General features: G+C 45.0%; 1 protein-coding gene across 3 annotated transcripts; it reads right to left on the bottom strand.

Annotated features, from left to right (window-relative positions):
• Positions 1 to 2,974: 2,974 nt before the first annotated feature.
• Positions 2,975 to 23,523, bottom strand: CNR1 (cannabinoid receptor 1). 3 transcript variants are annotated; one of them, XM_085217659.1, is made up of 2 exons: positions 23,140 to 23,523; positions 2,975 to 10,865 (listed from the first exon to the last, which is right to left on the bottom strand). In XM_085217659.1, exon 2 carries the CDS (start codon positions 10,802 to 10,804, stop codon positions 9,383 to 9,385), a length of 1,422 nt encoding a protein of 473 aa, XP_085073785.1. In that variant the 5' UTR covers positions 10,805 to 10,865; positions 23,140 to 23,523; the 3' UTR covers positions 2,975 to 9,382. The 3 variants fall into 3 exon arrangements, with proteins under 3 accessions (XP_085073785.1, XP_010705941.2, XP_085073786.1); XM_010707639.4 differs by lacking the exon at positions 23,140 to 23,523 and adding an exon at positions 22,521 to 23,108; XM_085217660.1 differs by lacking the exon at positions 23,140 to 23,523 and adding an exon at positions 15,878 to 21,146.
• Positions 23,524 to 24,106: the final 583 nt, after the last annotated feature.

Here is a 24,106-nt window from a genome sequence, read left to right as displayed (position 1 = left end):
ATGAGGTTGGCCACCTGGCTGGGAGATGAAGGCGTAATTCACATGTTCTGCCCAGCCACTTGAGCGCAGGAGCTTCTGAAGACTCAAAAGAAGTGTAGGTATCCTTCAAAACAAGGAAAAGATAAAAGGAATTTTTCAAACAGTCAGATCTATTGAAAAATATGTGTATTGATACCTTTCACTTGCACTGAGAACAGGAAGAGTTTTCTTAGCTCTGGTGAAGACTTTGCCTTTGAAGGTCACAGATACAGCCCCCAAAATAGCTCTGCAGTTCTGGTATTTAAATGGGCTCTGAAACTCAAGTTTCCCTTGGAGTTGCTTGTGTGGAAGAGAAGAACACTTTTAGATTGCTCTGATAATGAACACCAAGACCCTGAAGTCCCGTTATGTGTTTGGCACAGCAGGAACCTGGTTTGATGGAGCTGTTGAGTATGACAATTCCAGTGCCATTCCTCAGCTCTGAAACCCAGATTATGGTCACACATAGAAAAAAAATATTAGTTTTTAGCTGATTCAGTACATTTGCATCTGGCTTACCAGGCAGCCATGCAGGAGCTTGTGTTGGCACTACAGGGGAGGCAGCATGGGGAGAAGAAGGACCAAACTGAAGGAGGGCAAGGAACAATGGGAAATATACATCAGGCCAAACTCTCATCCTTCACTGTTGTTCACTTTCCAACAAAAAACACTTTCCATTCATTTCCACCTCCACACACTGCTCTCTTGAAGGCAAGTGCCTGCTTCTTTTTGAGACCTGAGTCTACATTTCATAGTCAGCAGAAGAATTTAAGCCTCAGCAGGGGCCAGCTGACACAGCAGCTAAGATTAGATCACAAACTACTATTTTAAATCGCTATGTAAGCACCAAGAAAAGGCAAAGAGCAAAAATATAGGAATAGTGTGGCACTGAGTTTGAAGGCTCCCTCTGTTCCCTCTTATGATACCCAGTAGCTAAATAAAGCGGGGCCCTGTGGCATTTTGAATTGAATAAAAAGGAATTAAATGATGGACACCCACATTCTCAATCAGGGCTGAGTGTACTGAATGAGAGAACACAAAAGGTCTCTGTTTGTGTACCTATTTGGGGGATCACTAGAGGATAAGACCTGCCTGACCTGACTTGCACAGCATTGGTGAGTCAGCTCAGTTCTCTAACAAAGCTCAGCCCAGCCCTCAGCCTCCAGGAACCAAGGCTAAAGGACTTACCTGCAGATAGCAGGTGCAGAGAAAACTGGGTTAAATGCCAAATTTCTAGGTGGAGAGCGTGGTCCTTTTTAAATCTTACGACATTTTGCTGTGAAGATACTCATCCTCTAATCTACCTAGAGGGATGTAGACCTGCAGTCATCTGAACACAGCCATGTTTTGGCAGCTCCAAGATACTGAGTGAAGGTCACCAGTGCTGAAAGTGGAAGCTTTCCTTAACAACGTGGAGTGAAAAAAGGCAAGCTGTGCACAGTCCACACCTACCACTGATGCAGTATAGTCCCCATTCTTCACCTCTTATACCAGGCTCACTGTCCCTTCTCCTTTCCCATCAACACATCCAGCCCCACTCTCCCCTCCCTTGCAGAAGGAAAGGCCATCCCAGTGCCAGAACTGCTCAGCCAGGCAAGGCTTTGCCAGTGCTGTAATGGGAGTAAATAAAAGCCCTCAAATAAATAGGAGATGATAGGGAGGCAGAAAACTGTAATTCTCATGACTGATGGCATTACTCAATTTAGACATTAACATTCAAGCTAAAGCATTAAACCTTGGATTTACTGAGCATGCCTGTTATTAATTTTGCCTATTCAGGCTGCATTGCCAGCAGGTAGGTGTATAATTTAAAAATGAATTGAATTAGGTTACAAGTTAAGAATTGCAGAGACAATGATCATATCTCTTCCCAGGCTGCTGATGAAAGGTTGTACTGGATTTATTTTTACCTTCATGAAGGTTTGGGAGGAGCATTTACTGGATGGCTCCACAGCCTGTATAATTCCCCATGTTTCTTTATTAAAATAGTACTCCCAATCCTTGTTCCTTAACTAAGAAATGACACATAGTGGGATTCCCACCTCTGTGTTACACTGATTTACATAAATCCTTCCTTTTTGGAGTCTCATCCAGCAAGGATTGTTCTTCCCTGCTCTTGAGAAGGTTTCTGCTCTGAGCCAGGTTAGAGCATCCCCACGCTCTGCCCTGGAGGACAGGAATGCAGCCCAGAGACCCTCCCAGCATTACACAGAGCAGGTGCGGGAGCAGGCTGCCACAAACAACCTGGTTATTTCCCTTCCCTTCAGCTTGGAGGAAAGCAGGGAGTCCCTGTGATGCTGATCCTTGCAGGGCATTCAGCAAGACCCATGGGGGTAAAAATTGTTCAGATAGCAATTCATGGACTCATAGATTCATAGAATGGCCTGGGTTGAAAAGGACCACAGTGATCATCTAGTTTCAACCCTCCTGCTATGTGCAGGGTCGCCAACCACGAGACGAGGCTGCCCAGAGCCACATCCAACCTGGCCTTGAAATGCCCTGCAATGGCAGGACTTGATCCATCCCATTATGGCAGATGAGCTTTTTTCTTCCTGCAATTAGTGGCTGTGAAGATATATCACATTATTACTGCTGGTTATTATTGTTATCATTATCATGACTGTTTATTATTATTAGCGGAGAGACTTCGATTTTTGGGGAAGATTTTGGATGTTTGTGTATCCCGTTTCTACCTTGCACACATATATACATATATATGGAAAGAGGGAGAGAAAATAAGTGTCAAAACAGCATCCATGGTCAGGGAGAAACTCTGTCAGCAGCACACTGAGAGCAGTTTTGTTCATGATGTTCTCTACCCTATCTGCACATAAAGAAATCGCTACACTCCCATGACAAGTCCGTGGAACACCCACCAGGCTTTTCAATTCTGCACCGACCCACCAGAATTTAAAACAGATTATCTTGGATGTAAAACAAACAGACAAGCAAACAATAATAGAAGCTGTTATTTATTCGTCTCACCTTTGTTTTAATGCAAATACAGTGGAATATAACATTGCACTTCACAAATGCAGACTCGTGCTTTGAAAATCTGGGCTAAGCTGTCATTTCTGCTGAAGTCAATAAAAAATTCTTAGTGACTTAATTGAGACAGGATTCCACCCCTTAATATGCTGTAACGGGAAACTGAGTGCTGCCCTGAATACCAAGGATGATTTATTGGAAAGCAATACCAGGGCATCTCATACCTAGTCATTAAGATTACCTCGGGCTCATTATCATGCTTTCTGCTAACTGAATTTTAAAGATTAATATTAGATGGCTGTTCACATTAAAGAGACCTGTTAAAGGTAATCATGCGCTTCATAGGTTGTGCTGCTATTTAAAGAAAACTGTTGACACTCTTTATATCCATTATCTAAAACAACCAGTGGACAAAGGCAGAATGGAGGAGGAGGTGTTGTAAGCTATCAATAAGAGGAAAGCCTGGTGTTTTCTTAAACAAGATGTTGTGGCTTTACCCAGCAGGCAGCTCAGCAGCATGCAGTCGTTTGCTCACTCCCTGCTCATAGAGGGGTGAGGGAGAGAACTGGAAAAAAAAAAGAACAACCAACAAAGTAGAACTTGTGGGTTGAGATAAAACTGTTTACTGACATGGGAAAGGAAGACAAAAGGAGTAGTAATGACAATAATATATATTTACAAAACAAGTGATGCACAAAGCAGTTGCTCACTATCCACTGACCCGTGTCCTGCCAGTCCTCGAGCAGTGGCTACACCCTGGCCAACTTCCAGTCTTAAAAGCTTTTTTGCATGTTGTTGTATGGTATGGAATATCCATTTGGCCAGTTCAGCTCAGCTGCCCTGGTTCTGTCCCCTCCCAGCTCCTTCTGCCCCCCAGCTGCCCTCACTAACAGGACAGCACAGGAAGTTGAAACATCCTTGTCTCTGTACAGCACTATTCAGCAACAGCTAAAACATCGATGTGTTATCAACATCGTTTTTTCTCCCAAAGCCAAAAATGTAGCATCATACCAAACAATATAAAGGGGAAGGAAAAAAAACAGGACACATGGGCAGATATTACAGTAATGTTTTTTGTCTGTTCTTTTCTAACCTGTACCAATATATTTTATTTCTAAATCAAGCCAAAGCCAGACTTCTACTGAAGACAGATTATATTTTTTTAAAAAGTGAAGCAAATAGATATTTTATTGATGAAAACTATTGCTTTGTGTGTGCATGATGATCTTGTGACTTCTTAAAAAAAGCTGTCAGAAGAGCAGAAATAATAATGGATGTCACCGTGTAAGGCTGAAATGATGACAGTGTATTTGCCCACACACTTCCAGAGCTGGTTTAGTGTAGGAAAGTAGTTGCTTGCAGAGTTGTCATCGTTTCCTCCCATGTTGTTCAGAGTAGACTTACAGATGCAGTTAGGTGTCACTGTCAAGAGGAACTGTCAGTTTGTGGCAGCACAACCCTTATTTTCCACTGAATGTGTGAATACAGAAGGAATTGTCTCCCTGGCTGTTTCAGTAGTGAGAGCTTTCAGCAGAAATATTCAGTCTTCTTCATAAAATGTAGCATCCAGTTAAAGATTAAGATCTAATTTTTCATTTCTAGTTCCTTTTGTTTTGTCAAGGATATTTCAATGTATCAGTAATCTGATTTTTAAAAAGACATGTACTGTGGCAAAACCACAGTCCAAGACCATTGGACATGCTCATTTCACACCCTGAATGATGCCCACTGATTCAAAACCATGAACATGTAGAAGGAAAATTGCCCAAGTAAGGCAATCTGAGATTAAACTGTATGGAAAAGTTCTTTACTATGAGACTGGTAAGGTGCTGGAACAGGCTACCCAGAGAGGTTGTGGATGCCCTGTTCCTGGAAGTGTTCAAGGCCAGGTTGGACGGGGTCCTGGGCAACCTGGTCTAGTATTAAATGTAGAGGTTGGTGGCCCTGCCTGTGGAGGAGGGGTTGGAAATTCATGATCCTTGAGGTCCCTTCCAACCCAGGCCATTCTGTGCTTCTGTGATTTTGTGAAAACTGACTCTCTGAATGAGCAGCGATCTTTCTATGGTGTTCAGTGGGCTTTGGATTGGGCGCGTGAGACCACAGGGAGAGTAGAAGTATTTTTTCAGCTCATATTTTCAGCTGTGGATGGGTGGTGGTGGGAGCCTGGTATTGTGTCCAGTTGGCAATGGCATGGCTGAGTTTGTTCTTCTTGCACAGCTTTTGTGTATCGCTTTTGGACCGCTCCATTGTCCCCAGTACATACCCATAGTTCTTTAGCCATTGGCTTTGGCCAAAACAAGACCAATTTTTGTTTGCCTCTTGCCTTTACGCCACCAAAAACTACTTTAAGTTCTTGATGGTGTTGTCAGCGTTGTTTCATTTGTATTTCTTTCTTCTGCTCTTTTGTGTTTTGTCTTTCTTAAGTATGAGTTTTTTCTAATGTGGTATCTATGTGCAAACATATGCATCTGACGAAGGCAAAAGAGATTTATTGCATTTTTTGCTAATACAGAGGAAAGGGGAAATTGCCTACATAATGGAGCAGGAGATTCAGTTTTAACTATGTCATTTCTCTAGTCTCCATAGTACTGAATACACAAATACATAATCTACCTCCTTCTTCAAAGATATCAGCGTACAATTAAACCCCATAAAGCTTGACAACCTGTCGTCAAGTTGTTTAAGCAGTTGTTTCAGAATCTGACAGACAAATTTATAAACAAAACGTAGAGCACCAGATTGTGGGATGAGGCAGCATCATCACATGGCTTCCTCATTACCTCAAAATTTGGAAAACAAAAAAAAAGTAGAGGAATGCTTTTTTTTTTTCCTTGAATAAATAACAGTTTAATTACATTATAGAAATAAAATATGATATGGTAGTAGTACACTGGAAATTTTACAGAAATACTATTCTGCTACTGGTAGGTAAATGGTCAAAGCTACTTTTCATGACAATCTGAACAGTACTTGTGTACAAACTATTATACAGGTTGCTAGTGAAAAATATTGCAGCAGTTGCAAGGATGTTACCAGCTCAAACAAACATCTAATGATACAATATTCTTCTAAGAGGAAGTAATAATGTTAGATTTACAGACAATAAAGAGTTATGTTCTCCACTTTGAAACACTGGAAATAAAAAGCTCAGGTAGCCCCATTTCTTTACCTTGTATTATCACAAGGAAGTATTTTCCTTTCACTATGAGACAGCATCTCAAGAGACCTTGTAAACAGTATATTCAAAGGTAGTATTTGAGATGTCACAGCAACTTCAACAATTGCCCTACTCTACAATTACAGACTTTTAGGCCACTGCTTGTACAGATGACTTTTGTTTTTCCAACTTATTTACATACATTCAGCCCAGTAACAGCAGGCAAAATGTGCTATCTCGCTACAGACAAACTACAATTTTCATCCAGAGACCAGTGCAAGAAAACGCGGATATCGATTGCACAGCGTCGCGGAGATTATATTATACAAATATACAATCAAGACTGTTGAGAATCTAACTCTGCACGCATGTAACACGAATGATCTTCTTACAGCTATACGACATTTGGAGTTTTCAGGTACACATAATGGCGACTCTCACTGGTTGGGTGGTGACAGTGTGGGTGGCTGTAGAGCACAGGTCGGCTGTGCTATCGCTAGGTGAAGGTAGTCAGCTGCAAATGGGGAACTGCTAGAGCTGAAGGTGAAGTACAGCTTATCTCGGAATGGCAGCAGGTTTTGCTAATGAATTAGCCGTCCCACTCCATGTGCAACTTGTAGGCAAATGGTTGCCACCTCTTGAATAAATGATTCTAAGTGAACCGACACAGTTCCCAGAGCTTTAGAAAAACTCATTATGCAAATGAAGATCCTGATGATAGACGGTAACGTTTCACAGGATGCTATTTCTTATTCTATCAGTAAGCACCAAGTGCCAAGACAGCCCCATTGTCCCATGATTTATCACATAAAATTTAGAACTCTAATGCACGACGAAAGTCCACAAAGTTTGCATTTAATTCACAAGAAGACAGTTTCAAAAATGGCTCTTAAAATACCTTTACATTTAGGTGGGATTCCCCCCTCTTCTCTAAGAGGATTGCTTTAGGAAGGACTACATCTAGATACGAGAAAGACCTGCCCTGGCCTACTCAGGGGCGGGATGTCCTGTCCCACCACTCAGTTCAGCTGCAGGGAGGGAGGTGGAAGAGAATACTCCCATAACTTTTGCTGCCCAGTACCTCAGTACCTCTCCTGAGGAGATCTCTGCAAGGTGCCATCAACACAGTATCTGAGTGCCCTGAACTCGCAGCCACCTCTGCCACCAAAGAGCTGCTAGGTAAGTTCAGCTTGGCCTTTTCTGCTACCAGCTGCTCTGGCCTGCACTACCACTTCCAAACGCCATGGAGACATCCTGGTGGCCAGCAACCTCAAGGCTACCACCCTTCTCTCCTTCCCTATGTGACAGGACAGCAGCTCTGCTGGCCCAGTGTCACTGAGGGAGTCACTCCACCTGTGGCACGCACCAGGCAGCTAGCGGGGTAGGCCACATTCACAGTCATTTTGGCAGAAAGCAGCTAGGAGAGGTGTGAGGAAACAGTCCAAAAAAGGAAGGCAGCAGAGAACAGGACACAGTACCTTCAATGTTAGACAGTATCCATGCCTTAAACACTAGCAACATCCTCCTTATGGAAAACCCAGGTGTCAAACACAATCCCACTACAGAGCAGAGTCTCCATTTTCACAAGTAACTTCACCTTCCTCGAAGCTGATGAAATCACACCTTGTCCTCTGTACTCTAGTTTCACAGTGAGACTCACCTAATTTCACACAATCAGATTTGAATACTCCTTTATTCCTGGCGTCCTCCAATTCCATAACACCCTCAACATCCACTCCAGTGGTCAGAGTTGGCTCACACCTGACTGTCTTGCTGCATTTCATTCTCAAGCACAGCTGGAAGGTTGTTTTCTCTAGCACATGGATACACCCCTCAGTGCTGGATCTGTATGTTCGCAATATGGTACCTTCGTCAGCAATCAGTTGGAAGAACTCAATTTTAGAAACAGAATTTGTGTGCAAAGCGTGCAACAAGAAATACAGCTTACATTTGGTCATAGTGTCCTATCTTAGTTACGCTACCATGACTCACACTTATTATACTTACACACACACACACACATACACACGTACATACACATGGATATTTATTTATATACACGCTCACACGATAAGAAAATGCCTAAATCTGACAATACTTCCTCCCCTTTGAGTGAAGGCTGAAGTCCGGCATCTCAGGCTCTGAACTGGCTTAAACCTAGGGTACAGGAATGTAACACACTTCAAGTATACATCCACGGCACAGTGATTACATCACACATGGAGCTGGACACATGCTGTTTTCAGTGGTCCAGCACCAGCATGTGACTCAAGGAGCCAAAATCCGGGACCTTCGTTTCAGCGTTCATATTCACACAACACCCAAGGGAAGGGAGATAAGTCTGTACAACAGTAAATGTCCTTCTGTATAAACGCAGCGGTATTTAAAAGTCTGAACCAGAGCATTCCTCTCTTATATTCCTCCTCTATTCCTTTGTTGCTGTTATTCTCATATGCACGTGAAAATAAAAGGTAGTAGGGAAGTAATTTTAGTAAAAGAACACAAAGCCTCTCTCCTAAGTCCACAGAAGACCACTAGAAGTGTAAAATTTCCAAAATAGCTCATAGGAACTCTTCAAATACAGTAAGTGTTTTCAATGGGGTTTACATATCACATTTCACATTATTTCCACATAAATCTACCTTATCACTTTGTTTAATTGGACAAATATCAATAACACATAATAAAACAGCATACAATTCACAGGACACAACACATTTTACAAAATTTCTAAAACTCAGCACTGCCGCTTTTGGAAAAAATCAAAAACTCCTATTACTTACAGACATGAAATACATTTCACATTGAGATGGACAGCATGATTACAAGGCTTTTTCTTATTGAATGGTATTGGTTTAGGATGCATTAGTTTTCAATTAGGTTTCACAATTTTTCTTCACACCTCTAAAAGGAACTTTTGCTAGCTTGGTGTTTTCTCTGTGCACTTGCAGGAAACTCGCTATTATCCAGTAAATACTTTTTGAGGGGAAAAAAAACCAAAACAACTTTTGAAAATTTATCTTGGATCCCTAATTGTAAAACTTGAAGAATTGGCTGATGGTAATGCTCTTAACACAACCATTGCTTAGCTTACAATGACAAACCAAAAAGATATTACAGGGAGGTACAAACACGTTACGCCACGGGTTTGGTATTCTCTGTTTAATTATTTTTTTTTTTAACTAACTCCTTTTCTCACAACACTGAGAAGTCTCTGACTTACAACGCTTCAGCAGTCGTGTCTGTGGAGACAGACATGGTCACTTTGGCAATCTTAACTGTGCTCTTAATGCAGCTCTCAGCAGCCCTGTGCATGTTTCCTGCGTTGTTGGCATGTTTGTGCTGGCAGTCAGACTCCATGCTGTTATCCAGAGGCTGTGCAGTCCCTTCGCAGGTGGGGAACATGCTCCGGAAGGCATGTCTCAAGTCCTTGCTCCTCAGAGCGTAGATGATGGGATTCACTGTCGAATTCAGCAGACAGAGCATGCTACAGAAGGCAAAGACAGTCTTGATGAGCTTGTTCATTTTCCCAAAGACATCGTACACCATTATGGCGAGGAGAGGACCCCAGCATATGATTAAAACGACTAGAATAAGGACCAAGGTTTTGGCTAACCTGATGTCCATACGAGTTTGATCAGGTCTAGTGATCTGTACTTTCCCATCCTCTGCACTCTGAATGATTATGCTTTTCTGCGTGCCACGCTGAAGCATGCGAACAGCGTGGCTGTGTGCCTTCCACAGTATGTACATATAGGCATAGACAATGAACAGCAAGAGGATGCTGGTGACCCCGATCCAGAACATCAGGTACGTCTCATCGATGAGAGGGAATATATCTGAACACACGGAGTTGAGCTTTTTGCAGTTCCAGCCGAGCAGCGGAAGAACAGCTATTACAATGGCAATGGTCCACATCACACAAAATGCAACGACAGCCTTTGGTCGGGTTACAATCCTTTTGTAAGCTAGCGGCCTGTGTATAGATATGTACCGGTCTATTGCCGTGAGAAAAAGGCTACCTACAGAGGCAGTGAAGGAGGCAGTAACTCCACCCAGCTTGAACAAGAAGACGTTGGGGCTGTCCTTCCTGTGGAACACATGGAAATCAACAAAACTGTAGACAAAAATCACACTGCCCAGGAGGTCGGCCACAGCCAGGCTGCCTATGAAATGGTAAGAGGGTCTACACCGCAGGCTTCGGGAGTGGAGGATGACACACAGGACCAGGAGGTTCTCTAGGACTGTGAAAGTGCCCAGGGTGAGCGACAGCACAGCGATGGCCAGCTGCTGGCTGGGGTTCAGGATCATAAAGCACTCCATATCCATGAAGTTCTCCCCACACTGTATGTTCTCCTCATTTTCCTTAAACGTGGACAAGGACTTGTTGTAAAACTCTGTGATATTGATCTGGTCTGAGGGAATAATGCTTAGCAGGGGATCATCTCCTGCAGTCATTTTTTCTTGGAAAGGATCACCCCTAAAGGAGGAGAGAGGGAACTTCTGGGGGTAGTATCCCAGCTTGGATGCCATGTCGCCTTTCATGTCTTCGTACTGGATATCGTTGGAGCCCACGTAAAGGAGATCTGTTGTAATTGTTCGGAAAGTTGTATCTGCAAGGCCATCTAGGATTGACTTCATAACCTCAGTCTTGTTGGTTTCAAAGAGACTTGGAGGATGGAAAAAGTCATCTGAGGAAATCCTAGAAGGGGAAAAGATCAAACTTTGTTAAGATAAACAGGGAGACAAACTCCACAAACAACTTAGCTGAACTGCGTCAAACAAAATCGACTTTCCTCCTGTATTCAGTTCAGGTCTAGCCTTTACCACTTGCGGGAGTCAAAATGACTTGAGCACTTAGAAAGAAATCACCGAGATTTCACCAAAATTATATTACCCTAGAAGTGGTGCAAAAAACTGGAAGTATGGAGCACTGAGTATTCTACAGAAAGGTAATTTTCATTTCTCATCAAAACGTTTTGAGCTGCTCCACCAGAAAGATATTTTTCTCTAGATCTGAACTTAGCTTCTGATTGCTAAGTACCTTGCAGACCAATATTCCTTGGGCTTGCTTCATTTAGATAATACCAAGTGCCACTGCAAGAACAGCATTAAACTGAATCATCACCTTTATTGCTTTCCTTTCAAAAGGCACCAAGGGTTTTGAAAACCTGACAATGCAGAGAACAGAAAAGGAGCCACGCACTCTAAATTTCACGGTTCACCCAGTTGTCGGCATATTCACATGATTCCGTCACAGTAATTTGAGCTCTACTAAGATCCTGAGATTATTATTAAAAATTGATCGGCATCTATAGCACATTTATCTATAAATGCAAAACCTGGATAAAGTTTCAGTATTCAATTCCTACCTAGGCAAACCTAAGTAACTAGGATGCTTGGACTACAAGGGAAAGTGGGTGTTTACCTAGCTCTCTCCACAGTTTCAGGAAAAATGAGCAGCGCTGCAAAATCAGCAGGTGTAACAGCGACTCATTCTGTCTGGATCGGAAGGCTCCATCAGGAGAGTTCACAATCACTTAGGAAAACATGGTGCAAAGTTTGGCAGCAGTGCGAAGCTGTGGCCAAAACTCTGGGTGAGAGGGACAAGAGAACCACTGCTCCCACAAGAAACGTGGCAACATAACTCTTCCAGTTGAGGACACCCTTGAAGACACTCAGTCCCCTCAGAAGTAGGAAACAGCAGAAGATGCCCAGGGAGCCATCAGTCTCTGAGTTCTGTTACGCCAAGCTTCTGCTTGAGGCTGATGATTTGTGCAGGATGTATTTCCTGGTCACGGTACCCTTGGGAGAGTATGCTTATCAGCAACTAAGCATCATCTGTACATCAACATGTAAGACTGGTCTCACAGCTCTTTTTATGCTGTGCTCCTTTATGTAACTTCATCCACACAACACTCCCTGAATATACATTGAACACCTGCTTTAGGTCCCCTTCCATCGCCAAAGCGGCAGTCAGTGAATGCAAAAAGCTAGAATCATTATTTCAGCTATTCTGCATCTGCTATGGGACACCCAGATGATTACATCAGCAGCAGTAAGAAAAGCAAACTTCTTCATGCTTTTAGAATGGAGAAAATTGTTTGAGATGCTCAAGAAATCCCAGAAGCCAAACACAGGCTTGTGTTGACCTAACTTCTTCACTTTACACAACTGACAATAAATGTCCAGACAGGCCACCAGAGATTAGTAGCCAAAATCAAGAGTACTTCTGACCACAATTCTGAAAGAATAAACATGCTCTGTACCTACCCAAGTTTTTCCATAAAAACTGAAAGAAAGAGGTGCAGAGGGTTGGAACAAGATCATCTTTAAAATCCCATCCAACCTACACCATTCTATGATTCTACAATTCTACAATAGCACTTAAAAAGAGGAGAAACCATGAGGATTTCCAAAAGAAGCCAAGATCATTTGGCGGCTGATATATTTATACTGTGTGTTGACTTGGTATCTAACAACTGAGAATTCCTCCATAGTTCATTAATGGAATGTTTCCCATTTTATTCAGTAGGCCTAGACACGTAGCATTACAGGAAGAATATGAACCCTCACTTTCAGAAGACACTGCAATGTCAGTGCAGCTTGCAAGAAGGGCTACAAACAAGCCAGGATGCACAGGACAGTCCCATATGCAACACAGATACTCACTGCCAGTTTTCACAGACATTATTGCTCCACAAGTAATAAAATAATTATTAGATAAGTTTGAAATATATTAAGGAATTAAATTCTGAGGGTTTGATTAGTGCAGGAGCGAAATGCCGCTGAAGTGCACATTAAAAATGAACTGCAATAATTTAACACATAAGGTACTTTTCTTCCAAAAGGCACCTTCCAGATGTTCCTGTTAGTTTTCAAAGATTGTATGTGTTGCAAAAATGACCCTGCTGACAAGCGTGTGTTGGGTGAAATTTGGCAACTTCAAACTTGGCTTTATAACATCAGTTTAAAACCAGGAGTGAAGAAAATGGTGTTCATTTGAAAGGTACTGAGAATAAGAACAAAACCCAAGTCATTCTATAAACACGTAATGATGGCTGTGGTACTCACTTTGGCTTATTTCTGTCAGAAGAAAGACAACCATTTTAATGAATACAGCCACAGCCTCGTGTCGAGAAGATTATGTTTGAGTAAACCTTTGAAAATTGTATGCAACCAAACACTTCTGCCAGACAGACAAACAAATTGTTACCAGGCAGTTAGTTCCCGCTGAAGGCGCGTTAAGTATATGGCCTCATCATAAGGTGCCAGCCGTGCTACAACCCCTACCTCTGTTTGAAATACAAATGAAAGAACAAGGATTCCTCTGTGCTCTTTTAGAGGTGTCAGTGAGCTATGTGACAATATCACTATGCATGCATATGCTATGCTAACAACGTGGTTAATGGGATCAGGAGAGGCAAGTCTTACTTTGAATTTCAATGATTTCTTTTCTCTGTATTTTTATATTCAGATTATTACAGTAATTTCTACCTTATTGTTTCTGCAAAGAGTTTTCTTTGAGAGTACTTGAGAGTTCATTAGTGGTGCAGTTTAGGCTTTGAGGGATGCAGCTGACATTAATTTTGTTGTTGTTTGCTGCTGGGAATATCATAATTGGAAATTTCTAGCAGTATGTGTGCACGCACCTATTCAAGCAGCAGTTGATTTTTATTAAAGTTGCAGTAAAACAGCCATTCACGTGATCTGGAATTGTACTTCACTGACATTTTAATTTAGATGCTAGCTCGTCCCAGTATAAACTATAATACTGAAATGCACTGAAATAATGTTTTCCTTTGTTGCCTACTGAAAACAAGGCTGGACTTTGCCATCAGGGCTACCAGAAGTGTCCAGTTTAGGGTCTGAGGTGATGCACGGGTTGGCAGAGACCAAAACGTTGGTACCTTTGTTTGGTGAGTTATGAGGGCTGGCACCACACGATGCTCAGTGCTGAGCTCCACTGTCTGCAGGCACAGGTGGGCACCTGGCAGGCATGGCCCCCTGAGCAGGGGGCACCCCATCAGAAGCCACGTGGCCAGTTCTTCCCGGTTGGCTTTCCTTCAACACAAACCAATGACTTGAGATCCATTGCTCCTGGGAGCCCTGAAGCATTTCACAGCCTCCTTGGCAGAAGAAGGGCCCTCATGTCAATCCCTCCCTTTGGAGAGAGGCTCTGGGAGAGGGTTCTATGCTGCAGCTAAGCCCAGAGCCTGGTGAGGGAAAGCCCTCCTGCCCAGCCAGGAGCCACTCTTCCTGCTGAGGATTTAATCCCTGAAGCTCTCAGCTTGCTTCTTTTCCTCGATGACCTCCACAAGTTTGCTTATTTTAAAATGGCTTTAAGAAGAACAGAAATGATGATTAAAGATGAGTAAGAGCCCTTGCCGATGCCGGCACTCAAAACTGTCAGTGTATTTATGTGAGTGCATGCAGCAACTCGCAGTAAGTAATGAATTCTGATGATGGATCATGATTTTAAAAAAAAGATAAAAACGTCAAGTGTCTTTTATCCTGAAGAATACAACCAGAAAAGCCAATAGCTGCACACCGTTTTAGATGGTGCTACTTCTCTCCTAAATCTGGGGCTGCTGGCTGGCACTGCCAGACTGGCTGTGCAAAGCAGCTACCACTAGATGGAGCGGCTTTTATGAACATCTCAGCGAGCTGTCTTCAGACCTGGATTTAACTTCATCTGTCCTGTTCTTCCAGCCTGCTTTGCCAGGGTCCAAACACACTAAACATCAGCTGACAGTTGAAGACACTCCCAACTTTGTAAGTCTCCTTCCTTCAGATGTGAAGAATGGGTGAAGGGAAGGGCAACTCTTACCACTGCCCTCTGCTGCATGGTTCTGCACAGCCTACAGAATGTCTAGGTGCTAGCAGAGTATCAAGATCCCTTAGATAAAATCTAAATCAGTTAATGCATAAAAGGCTGGGAACTCATCTTGGACAACAGGGAGAATTCCAACCCCTCTTGATTTCTGATTTGCCACAGGACCAGTTCACACAGGGAAGAAGAAGGTGACTTTCTTAAAATGCTGCAATCTATCTTCTCCTGCTGCTTTGGGGGAGAAGGAAAACTGGGAAGTTTTAGTAGTTATCTAAAGAAGGGCAGAATTTATTATAATTTTCAAAAGGGGATGATTGATAGAGCAATTTTAATAGCCTGAATAGAAACAGTGAACATTTGACGTTCTTCCTCAGAAAGTAATTACGAGCAATACAGCGATGATACCGATAACTGAAATAGCGCTGATATGAAAAGAAAAGGAATCAAAACAAGAAAGGGAAATTCACAATCAAAACCGTTGAGTTTCTATTTTAAAATATTTTGATCTCCATACCTATACATTTCTGCTATGATACTGACAGCTAATTAAGAACGGGCTAAAGGACAAGTAGGTATAATTGAAACAATTTTGAATGCACAAAGATGCACAAATGCAGGAAGGAGACTTGCTCCACGTGGTAAGGCTTGCAAGTCCTTCAGAGGAGGGCTGTCTCTTCTGACAAGTCTGCACAGCGCCCTGAATACTGGGACCACAACTGCACCAGGTCCAGAAATACTGCCCTGGGAGAAAGAGCAGTAATTTATAACCATGTGCACTCAGCTGAAAACATGCATGAGAACGGAGATCCACTACAGTAACTGTTGGCCTCCAGGAATTAAAACTGTCCTATAAAATGAAAATTTATATGGCTAATAATTACCTTATCCCATACGGTGATGAACAATACTGCTTTGAGGACAGGATGAGGTTTCCATGCCTTCGAGAAAGAAACAGCCTGAGAAATGTCACTCTAAGACTCAGCAAGAAAAAAACGTTGAGAACATGAGAGCCATGTTACCCCTTTCCTATTTATTGTTCTACTACTACATCTCCAACACTGCGCAGTTTCTAGGCTATAAATAGGAAATATGCTGTCAGTCCTAGTTCAGGAACACTTGCACCCACTTCAGTGGGAATTTTCTCTGAGTGGAGTCAGGATAGAGCACCGAAGCTAGGACAGGAGCAAACTGAGGGTGCTACCACCTTACAGCAGTGCGCTGCCAGCTATGGGATAATATCTGCATGCAAGTGCTGAGCCAAATTTGGTACTTATGCTGAAAGATATCTCTTGTAAGTAAGTTGAAAATTAATTAGCCAGAAACCACAGCTACCTGGTTATTTATGCTCATTAACACACCATTTGCACTCTAGCAAAATGGGGGCTGGATTGCTCTAATCTGGGGGTGAGCTGTCCTTAAACGACACCCCCCAGGCATCTTGCAGCCAACAGTATGAATGACAAAAGCCAAACAGTTGGGGACGAAAAAAGAGAAGGAAAAAAGAAGCATTAACTAGTGATGGACAATGTTTTTAAAAGAAAATACCTCACTTCCTCCCTCCTCAGTTGTGTCAGTGAGGTGAGTGTGCCCACTCACCTTGTGGGCACAGAGGAAAGAGGCCCTGTCTCACTTCCCACCCAGCCAGGGCACACACAGCCACCTCAGTGCAGAGGGGCTGAAGCCCTTCTGAGGCAGGGATGAAGTTCTGCCACGTTTGCTACAGAATTGCTAAGCATGATGGCATCTGCTCTGCCGGTCCTCTTGAGTTGTTTTACTTTATACCAAGAGTTAAACAACTAGAAATACAGGCACTAACTGATATTCCAGCATGCCTGGCAAGTGGGAAGCATAGTTTGGAGCCCCTTGTCTTTTAAGCAAACCAAGGATCACAACTGGTGTCTCCCATATTCAGAGAAGCATTTGAATCACGCAGCGGTAGGGGAAAGAGTGGGGACAGCTGCCCCGCCTGGCCACGAAAACCTTCCAGAGCTCTGATTTTGCTCAAAACCTCTCAGCTTGAGAAACACAATTGTTCTGGACAAGGCAAAATACTGAGAGGGGATCATCAGTCTGCATTAATGGTGGCACAGCCACACAGCCTGTCTGTCCTCTGGGGTCAAGAAGGGGACGCAAAGTCGCTGTCCTAAGATAACAGAGACATGGTATGAAATAGGATTTCAGGACCTTTCATAGTTTATATACCTCACAAGTATCTGAAGACAGGGTTTAGGGAGGCAACAAATAGGCTTGTTGCAGTATGAATCATATGAAATGGAAATTGTGGAGCTCCCGTTGTAGGATCAGCTTCTTAAAAAAAGAGAAATAGCAGGTAGTAAGAACAGTTTGATACAGTGCTACAGAATAGATATTTTAAAGAAAACAGGTGAAAACTCATCAAGTTGGTCAGTTTTGAACTCTCAAACTTTTTTTTTTTTTTAACAAGAGGATTTATTCCAGATTTCAATATTCCAATAGAAATGATTTACTTCCCTGCATCTTTTTTCACCAATCTCTAATGTCAAAAGGTGCAGACACTTAGTACTGCTGGGCAGAATTGACATAAATGCTACATGGGGACAGAGAAGTCCAGCAAGGTGCAAAAGAGATGGGTACTGAGCACTCAATTTCCTGGAAATACCGAGAAGAGACATCAGCTCAGCACACGAGATGTAGCTGAAGAGAGAGAAGCAGCTGCAAAGAGCAGAGCAGGGCTTCAAGGACCCAGATTGCATTGGATGCTAAATGCTAAAGGTCCCCAGAAGGACCTGGTGTCTGGAGAATGAAAGTGGGGGGAAAAATGCACTTATTAACAGAAAGAAAGAGCTAACTGCTGTGAGAAAACAGCTTCCACATAACAGCTGGAGCAGAAGAAATAAGGTCAAGAATTTGTAGCGATAGAAAATATTAGCGAGCTTTATTAAAAGAGTATGGATTAGAACTAGAAAGGAAGAAAAAAAACATCAGGCTCTGGGGAGAAATCTTAATAAACCACACAGAGTGCATGACTGCTCTCCTCCTTCCCCCCTGTGAGACACTGGCAGAAACAAGTTTTAATCAAAGTCTTCGCTAGATAGCAAAGACACTGAAAGCCGAAGTAGCGGGGGTTAAGTGGTGGTGTGATTGGGGCTGCAATGAAAGAGGAAAGGATGTCTCCAAGTGAGATGGGAGCAAACCAGGGAAAGGTAAGGAAGAAGACAAGGAGCCCCTGGGATGCAGATTCGGGGAAAAGTGAATAACTGACTTTGTGATCAACTCAGGGAAAGCAGTTTGGGTGTAGAAGAAAACTCAGGAGAGAAAACCACCCTGATCTGAGCTCAGAGAACTTCAGAGATGCCTCCACAAGCTGAAGGATATAGCCAGTGGGATGTTCAGATTTCAGCATAAGAAAGAACAGACCCACTGCTCCACAGGCAACAGCTTGCTCTGTTGAAAGCCCATTTTTGATTTGTATTCAAAGGGCAAGAGAAGATGCAAAGGGCTCCGAGAAGCCATCATGTGCCAGGTCACTGAGATGGTACAGACAGACACATGGCACTGAGCTGGGGATGGCTGGCAGAGTCCATCTGGGCAGGGACATGAAGAAACAGCAGGTTCCTTATGAAAATGAAGCACAGGATCCACACCTCGGAGGTGAAAAGGCAGGCAGGACGCTCAAACCAAATGACCATACAATGGATAAACACACTGGAAAGAAAAACGAGCTGCAGGATTCACAAATGATGGCACAAACCTAGTGCTGAGGTCAGCGGCACGTTGCGAAGCAGTGCTCCTTTTACTGCTGCCCTCCCCCAAAAACTGCCATCAGGCCAGCAAACATGGGCAGTGCTCAGATGCATGCTGGGACAGAAAAGACTTAGGTTAGCACCATGTCCCACACCATCAGCACAACTAAAGGGCAGAACTACACACTCCGATGAAAAATATAACACGTTCTTTCGTTTCTGAAGCTGTCTGGCCTTTCATAAAATTTAAATAAGCTCAGATAACTCTCTTCATAGCTAAAATCTGAATATAATGATATTCAAATATACTGTCTTCACACACACAAACAACTTGTGAAATTATTTGCCAGCATATTAAGCCACTACACCAGATTGCTTGGCAATGATGTATGTCTTTGAAACATGCAGATGCTTTTCTTTTAAAAATAAAAGAGAGAGGGAGAGAAAAAGAGAAGTGAGAAAGAATTACAGTAGGATCTGATATCAAAGTAACCCGAACAACAAAATGCAGAGACCCTAACCAGTATTTTATCGTATCTAGAGAAACGGTTAAAAGATATCAAGGGATATATATGCCTAAGCTTACGGATAGATGCACACAAACAGGTACATGCCTAGAAGAACAACTATGCAAAGTCTCACAAACACTGCAGTAGTGTTTGTCACGCAGAAGCTCTGTCTCGTGGTGCCAGAGGACAACAGACAAGCTAGAGGTGTGGGTACAGAATTACAGGCATGATAACTGCTGAATGTCATTCTGAAGTCTCCCATACACAGCCTTCCTGGGGAAAAACGATCATCTAAAATTAGCACATCTATCACTGAGATCCTGTAAAAATTACTCTGCAAGTGCATATACGTACGGGTATCTACATACACACTCCAAATCTACTGAGCATCATTCTCCAGGCATGGGCACAGGCTGGAATCCAGCACTGCGCTGTGGTAAACAGGGGCAGAAATGGGCAAAAATAATGAATTCTCAGAGCAGCGAGCACATTTCACATGTCTGCCAGGAAGGAAACGTAGGAGCCCCAAACCCCCCGAAGTGCAAACTTTGAAAGCTTTCCTAAAATGCGAGATATGGAAATTATTCCAGCGAGGGCTGAAATGGAATTTGCAGTACTCCCTAACGAACTGCTGCTGCTCAGTACTTTGTAGTGAGTAAGCACGCCTTCCCGAGAAGAATATACAACTGCCATAAAAAAAGGTTAACGCAGGATGAAGTAAAATGGGATACCATCCAGCCTTGATCTACACAAACAAGACAACATCTGAAGCGCGCAAAGCAGCCCGTTCCTCCAGCTGAAGGATAATGAGTGACACCTTATTAGCTGACACAGGAGTGGAATATCTGTTTTCTCTGTAATCTGGATGTGGGCAGCTCCATCACAAAAGGATGCAAGCGCTGAAGGGAGGCATAAACATAATGCCCCCGTACGAGGCACACACGTCGCAACAAAACGTGATCCAACCTTACGCTGCAAAGCAGACCCTTTTTCATGGGTAACAATGGCACCTTCAGGAAAAAAAAAAAAAAAGAAAAAAAAAGTAGTTCTTTCTAATGAGCAATTGATTTATAAGTCATTACAACCATTTCAATAGAACAGGTCATTGCTGTTTTTGGTGCATTAACAAAGCCACACACTTTCCACGAGCCCGAGTTCTGGGCGCATTCTGGTCCCACCAACAGCAATTAGACGAGCGTGTTCTGCAGCAGCACAGTGTCAGGAGAGAAATGGAGACATAAAGAGAAACACTGAGAAGACAGGTTGTCACATTCTTAACTTTGCATTAATAACAAATGCTGTTGCTGTCTATTCTGGCACATTTGCAAGCTTGCTTTTAAGTACAAGGGGCTGGCATGCATTTCCACTATAGATAGGAAAACAAGAGCAGCCTTGTTATGATTAAAAGGGTCTATTTCCCTCTGCCTTCTGCCTTCTCTGTCCATCTGCACAGCTGCTTTGAACTTGGCCAAGTCCCAGTGCTGGGGTTGCCTGCAGTACGTATTATACATCAGCAGCAGATTGTGAGAATTTGCTGCTACCAAGGAGAAAAACCTCCAAATTCTCACTTAAGTGGTTGATGAGTAGTTTTGGAGAATGTTCATCATTGCAGATAGCCCGACCTTTTTGGGAAATTGCAGCAAAACTATCTAAAACCTCTAAAACTATTTACTGTTTCACAAGGAGAATGAGATAAAGCCAACATAGACATCTGCAAAGAGGAATCACTGTTGACAAAATGAATTCTGCAGATGCCGGTAGCTGATGGCACAGCTGGAGAGAGGTCACCAAGTTTGCACATGAGAAGGTAATTCCTCTTCAAAAGCACACAAGTAGAGAAATCGGATGAGTGGAAGCACTGCATGAAATAGCCCTGTGGAACCAGGACTGGTGATTTGTTTGCAGAATTTGGGGTCGATGCTAAGCAAATATAGAGTTTTAGACTCTCCTCCGCCTTTAGTCTCCTCACCTACCTCCATCCAACAGAAAGGAGAACCACCTGAGCTCTCCCCCTCTAGCACATAACACTTTCAGCACCAAATTCTCAGAGGAATCACAGTGTGCCGGCACTTGGAGATGGCCACATGGAGGGAAGAAAGTCAGAAATGACCAGAAAAAAAAAAAAAATAGTTTTTGTAAACTTCCGTTGCCCAATCAGAAACCTGCAAACACAGAAAGACTTGTGTTGGCCATGAGATGCCATTCCTTCAGCAGAGCATGAAGATTCCTAATGGTGTCTTTCATGCAACGCAGCTAACACCATTCATCAAAGAACAACAGGCAGGATGAAAAGCACCCACGGGCTCATCCCCACAATGCCAAAAAACCCACTTTCACTCCCACCTGGAGCTCTGCAGGTATCTCCATTTAATTACCATGAGTTTCCGTATTGCTGACTGGTTGGTGGGATAAATAACCCATTTCTTTCCCTTGCCAACTTTTTCCCCTCAGCAATAGATGCCTGCTGGCTCAACCCAACAATTACAGCTTTTTTCGGTTCTGTTTTAAAATGCTTCTATTCAAATGGTTGTGCCTCTCATTCCGAAGAGCAGCGGATAATAAAGCGAAGATGTTCCTGGTTGCAACCAGACTAATTTTAACCTCAAGCAAATCAGGAATTACACATTCATCTTCTAAACTGTTTAAGGACATTATACTCATTTCTTTTACAGTTGATTCAATAAACTCTGCCTGCATAACAAATATCCCTACTACAATCACACTTTTTTTTTTTTCTTTTTTTTTTTTTCCCCCAAGAAGAGAAAAGCAGTGGGTACAAGGTGTCATCCGGGAAGAATTAATTAGGTCTTCCCAAGTAATTTTTTCAGGGCTGTACATTTTGCTGTTCGATACTGTATCACACAACACCCGAACCTTCCCCATCCTTGTGAGCAGCAATGCCACCCCCAGCAGAGAATGCCATATTCCTTTAAGGAAAGGTGAACAATAACAATGAAAACAAGAGGATACACATAAGGAAAACAAACACTGCCACACCTTTAGCAGGTTAAAAAAGACACACTACGTTGTGTTTTGTTTGTTTGTTTGCTTTAAACTTGTAGATACTCAAGAGGAGTATTTTGTTGCCTGTCTCTGCCTTACATTCCTCCCTTTTTCTTCTCAAAGAAGACGCCGAAACTGTCACTGTGATCATTTACCGGCACACAGAAAATAACACTCACGATAATTTTAGCAATAAGAAAAAACTCCGGACCTCATCATCCGACACCATTTTACTTAATCAAACAGCAATCACGGTAACGAGCTCTCTCCTGCCAGCGCTCGGTACATACCTCATCCAGGGGTGCTCCCAAAGGAGGGGTGCAGACGTCTTTGGAACAAAAAGATGCCCATGTAACAGAAACCCCTACGGTCACTCTGAAGGGTTTCGGACCAAATGAAGGTTTCACATGACAAACCCCGTGTGAAGTTTACAGCGCTCGCTCCCTTCCTCCTGCTCACCTCCCCCCCCACCTCCTCCCCACCTCCAAACGTCAGACAAAACCCAGCCAAAGCCCAGCGCCGGGGCGTTCTACAGCCGCCGCCGGGTGCCGGGTGCCACCGCTCAGCGGAGCAGCGCTGCCCGCAGCATCGCGAGCCGCCGCTATCTATCCCGGCCGCGGCGGAGCGGTGCCGAACGGAGCGCCGGGCCGGGACGAGAGAAGCGCCGGGGTCAGCGGAGCTCCAGCGGGAGCCCGGAGCCGCCGAGGCACGGCCGCCCGTCCGCCGGCACCTCGCAGCCGTCCGCCGCTGCCTCGGCTCTCCGGAGCCTCTCGATCCCCGGGGCCGTGCCCGGGGCACAGCCCTCAGCCCCGCGGCCACTCCGCCGTCGGGGCGGGCGGCGTCGCCCGGCGCTAACAAACTTCGCGGGGCGTCGGTCCCCCGGCCCCGTCCGCCCCGCGCCCTCCTTACCCTCCGCACGGCACCGGCCGCGTCCCCCGCCCGCTCCGGCCGCGCCGACCCCCGGCAGGGAGCGGGAGCGCCGCCCCGCCCGGGCACCCCGGCACTGGGGAGAGCCGAGGAGGCGGTGCCGGCGAGGGGAAGGAGGAGGTGGGAGACGTCTCCCCCCGGCTGCCTCCCCTTCCCTCCTCTCGGCGCCTCCTCTCCGATCGCCGCCGCGCTCGCTCGCTCCCTCGCCCGGCTCGAGCGGCTCCGCCGCCCCTCCGCCGCGGGCCGCCCCAGGCCGCCGCCCCCGGCCCTCCTCCGCCGCCTCCGCCCGACGCCTCGGCGCGGGGAGGCAGCGCGAGCCGCTGGGCGCCCGCCGCGGCGTCCCCCCCGCCTTTCGCCCCGCTCCGGTCCCATTTATGAAGCCCGTCTCCCATCACGTGTTAATGTGCCTTTTGTCCTGGCCCTGGCAGCCGCGGAGGCGCTCCGCACGCACGGGCAGCGCCGGGGGAGCGAGGAGGCGGCCAAACTTCGCCCCGCCGCCCGGGGGTGGGGGAGTGGGCGGCGGGACGGGGAGCGGCACCTCGCCGCCCGGCAGCGCCCGGCGCCCCGCCCGCCCGCTCCCCCGCCACCGAGGCGCTCTGGGCTGTGGGTAACGATTCGCCCCGTCGTGCCGCGCTCGGCCGTTACTCCCCGCCGGCAGCCCTAGCCGGGCCGGGGGGGCGGCCCGCAGCCAAGGTGCGATGCAGCGCCTCCTCCGGCCCGCCGGGGCGGCCCGCGTCTCCCCGCCGTCAGGGCGCTCCGGGCAGGGAGAGCCGGGCGTCCCGCGGAGCGAGCGCGCCTCCCGCCGCGGCGTGGGGGCATTGGGGCTGAGCCCCCGCCGGGCCCTGGGGGCTGCACGCGAAGGTGGGGTGGGCTCGGTGTGGCTTGGGCTCCATCGTGGTTATTGGAGGTGCTTTGGTCGCAGCTACCTTTGAAAGTTGTTCCCTCCGGT

This window comes from Meleagris gallopavo, chromosome 2, assembly GCF_905368555.1.
Source record: "Meleagris gallopavo chromosome 2, MGAL_WU_HG_1.1, whole genome shotgun sequence".
Lineage (NCBI taxonomy): Eukaryota > Metazoa > Chordata > Aves > Galliformes > Phasianidae > Meleagris > Meleagris gallopavo.
This window is presented reverse-complemented; position numbering and strand designations above follow the sequence as displayed.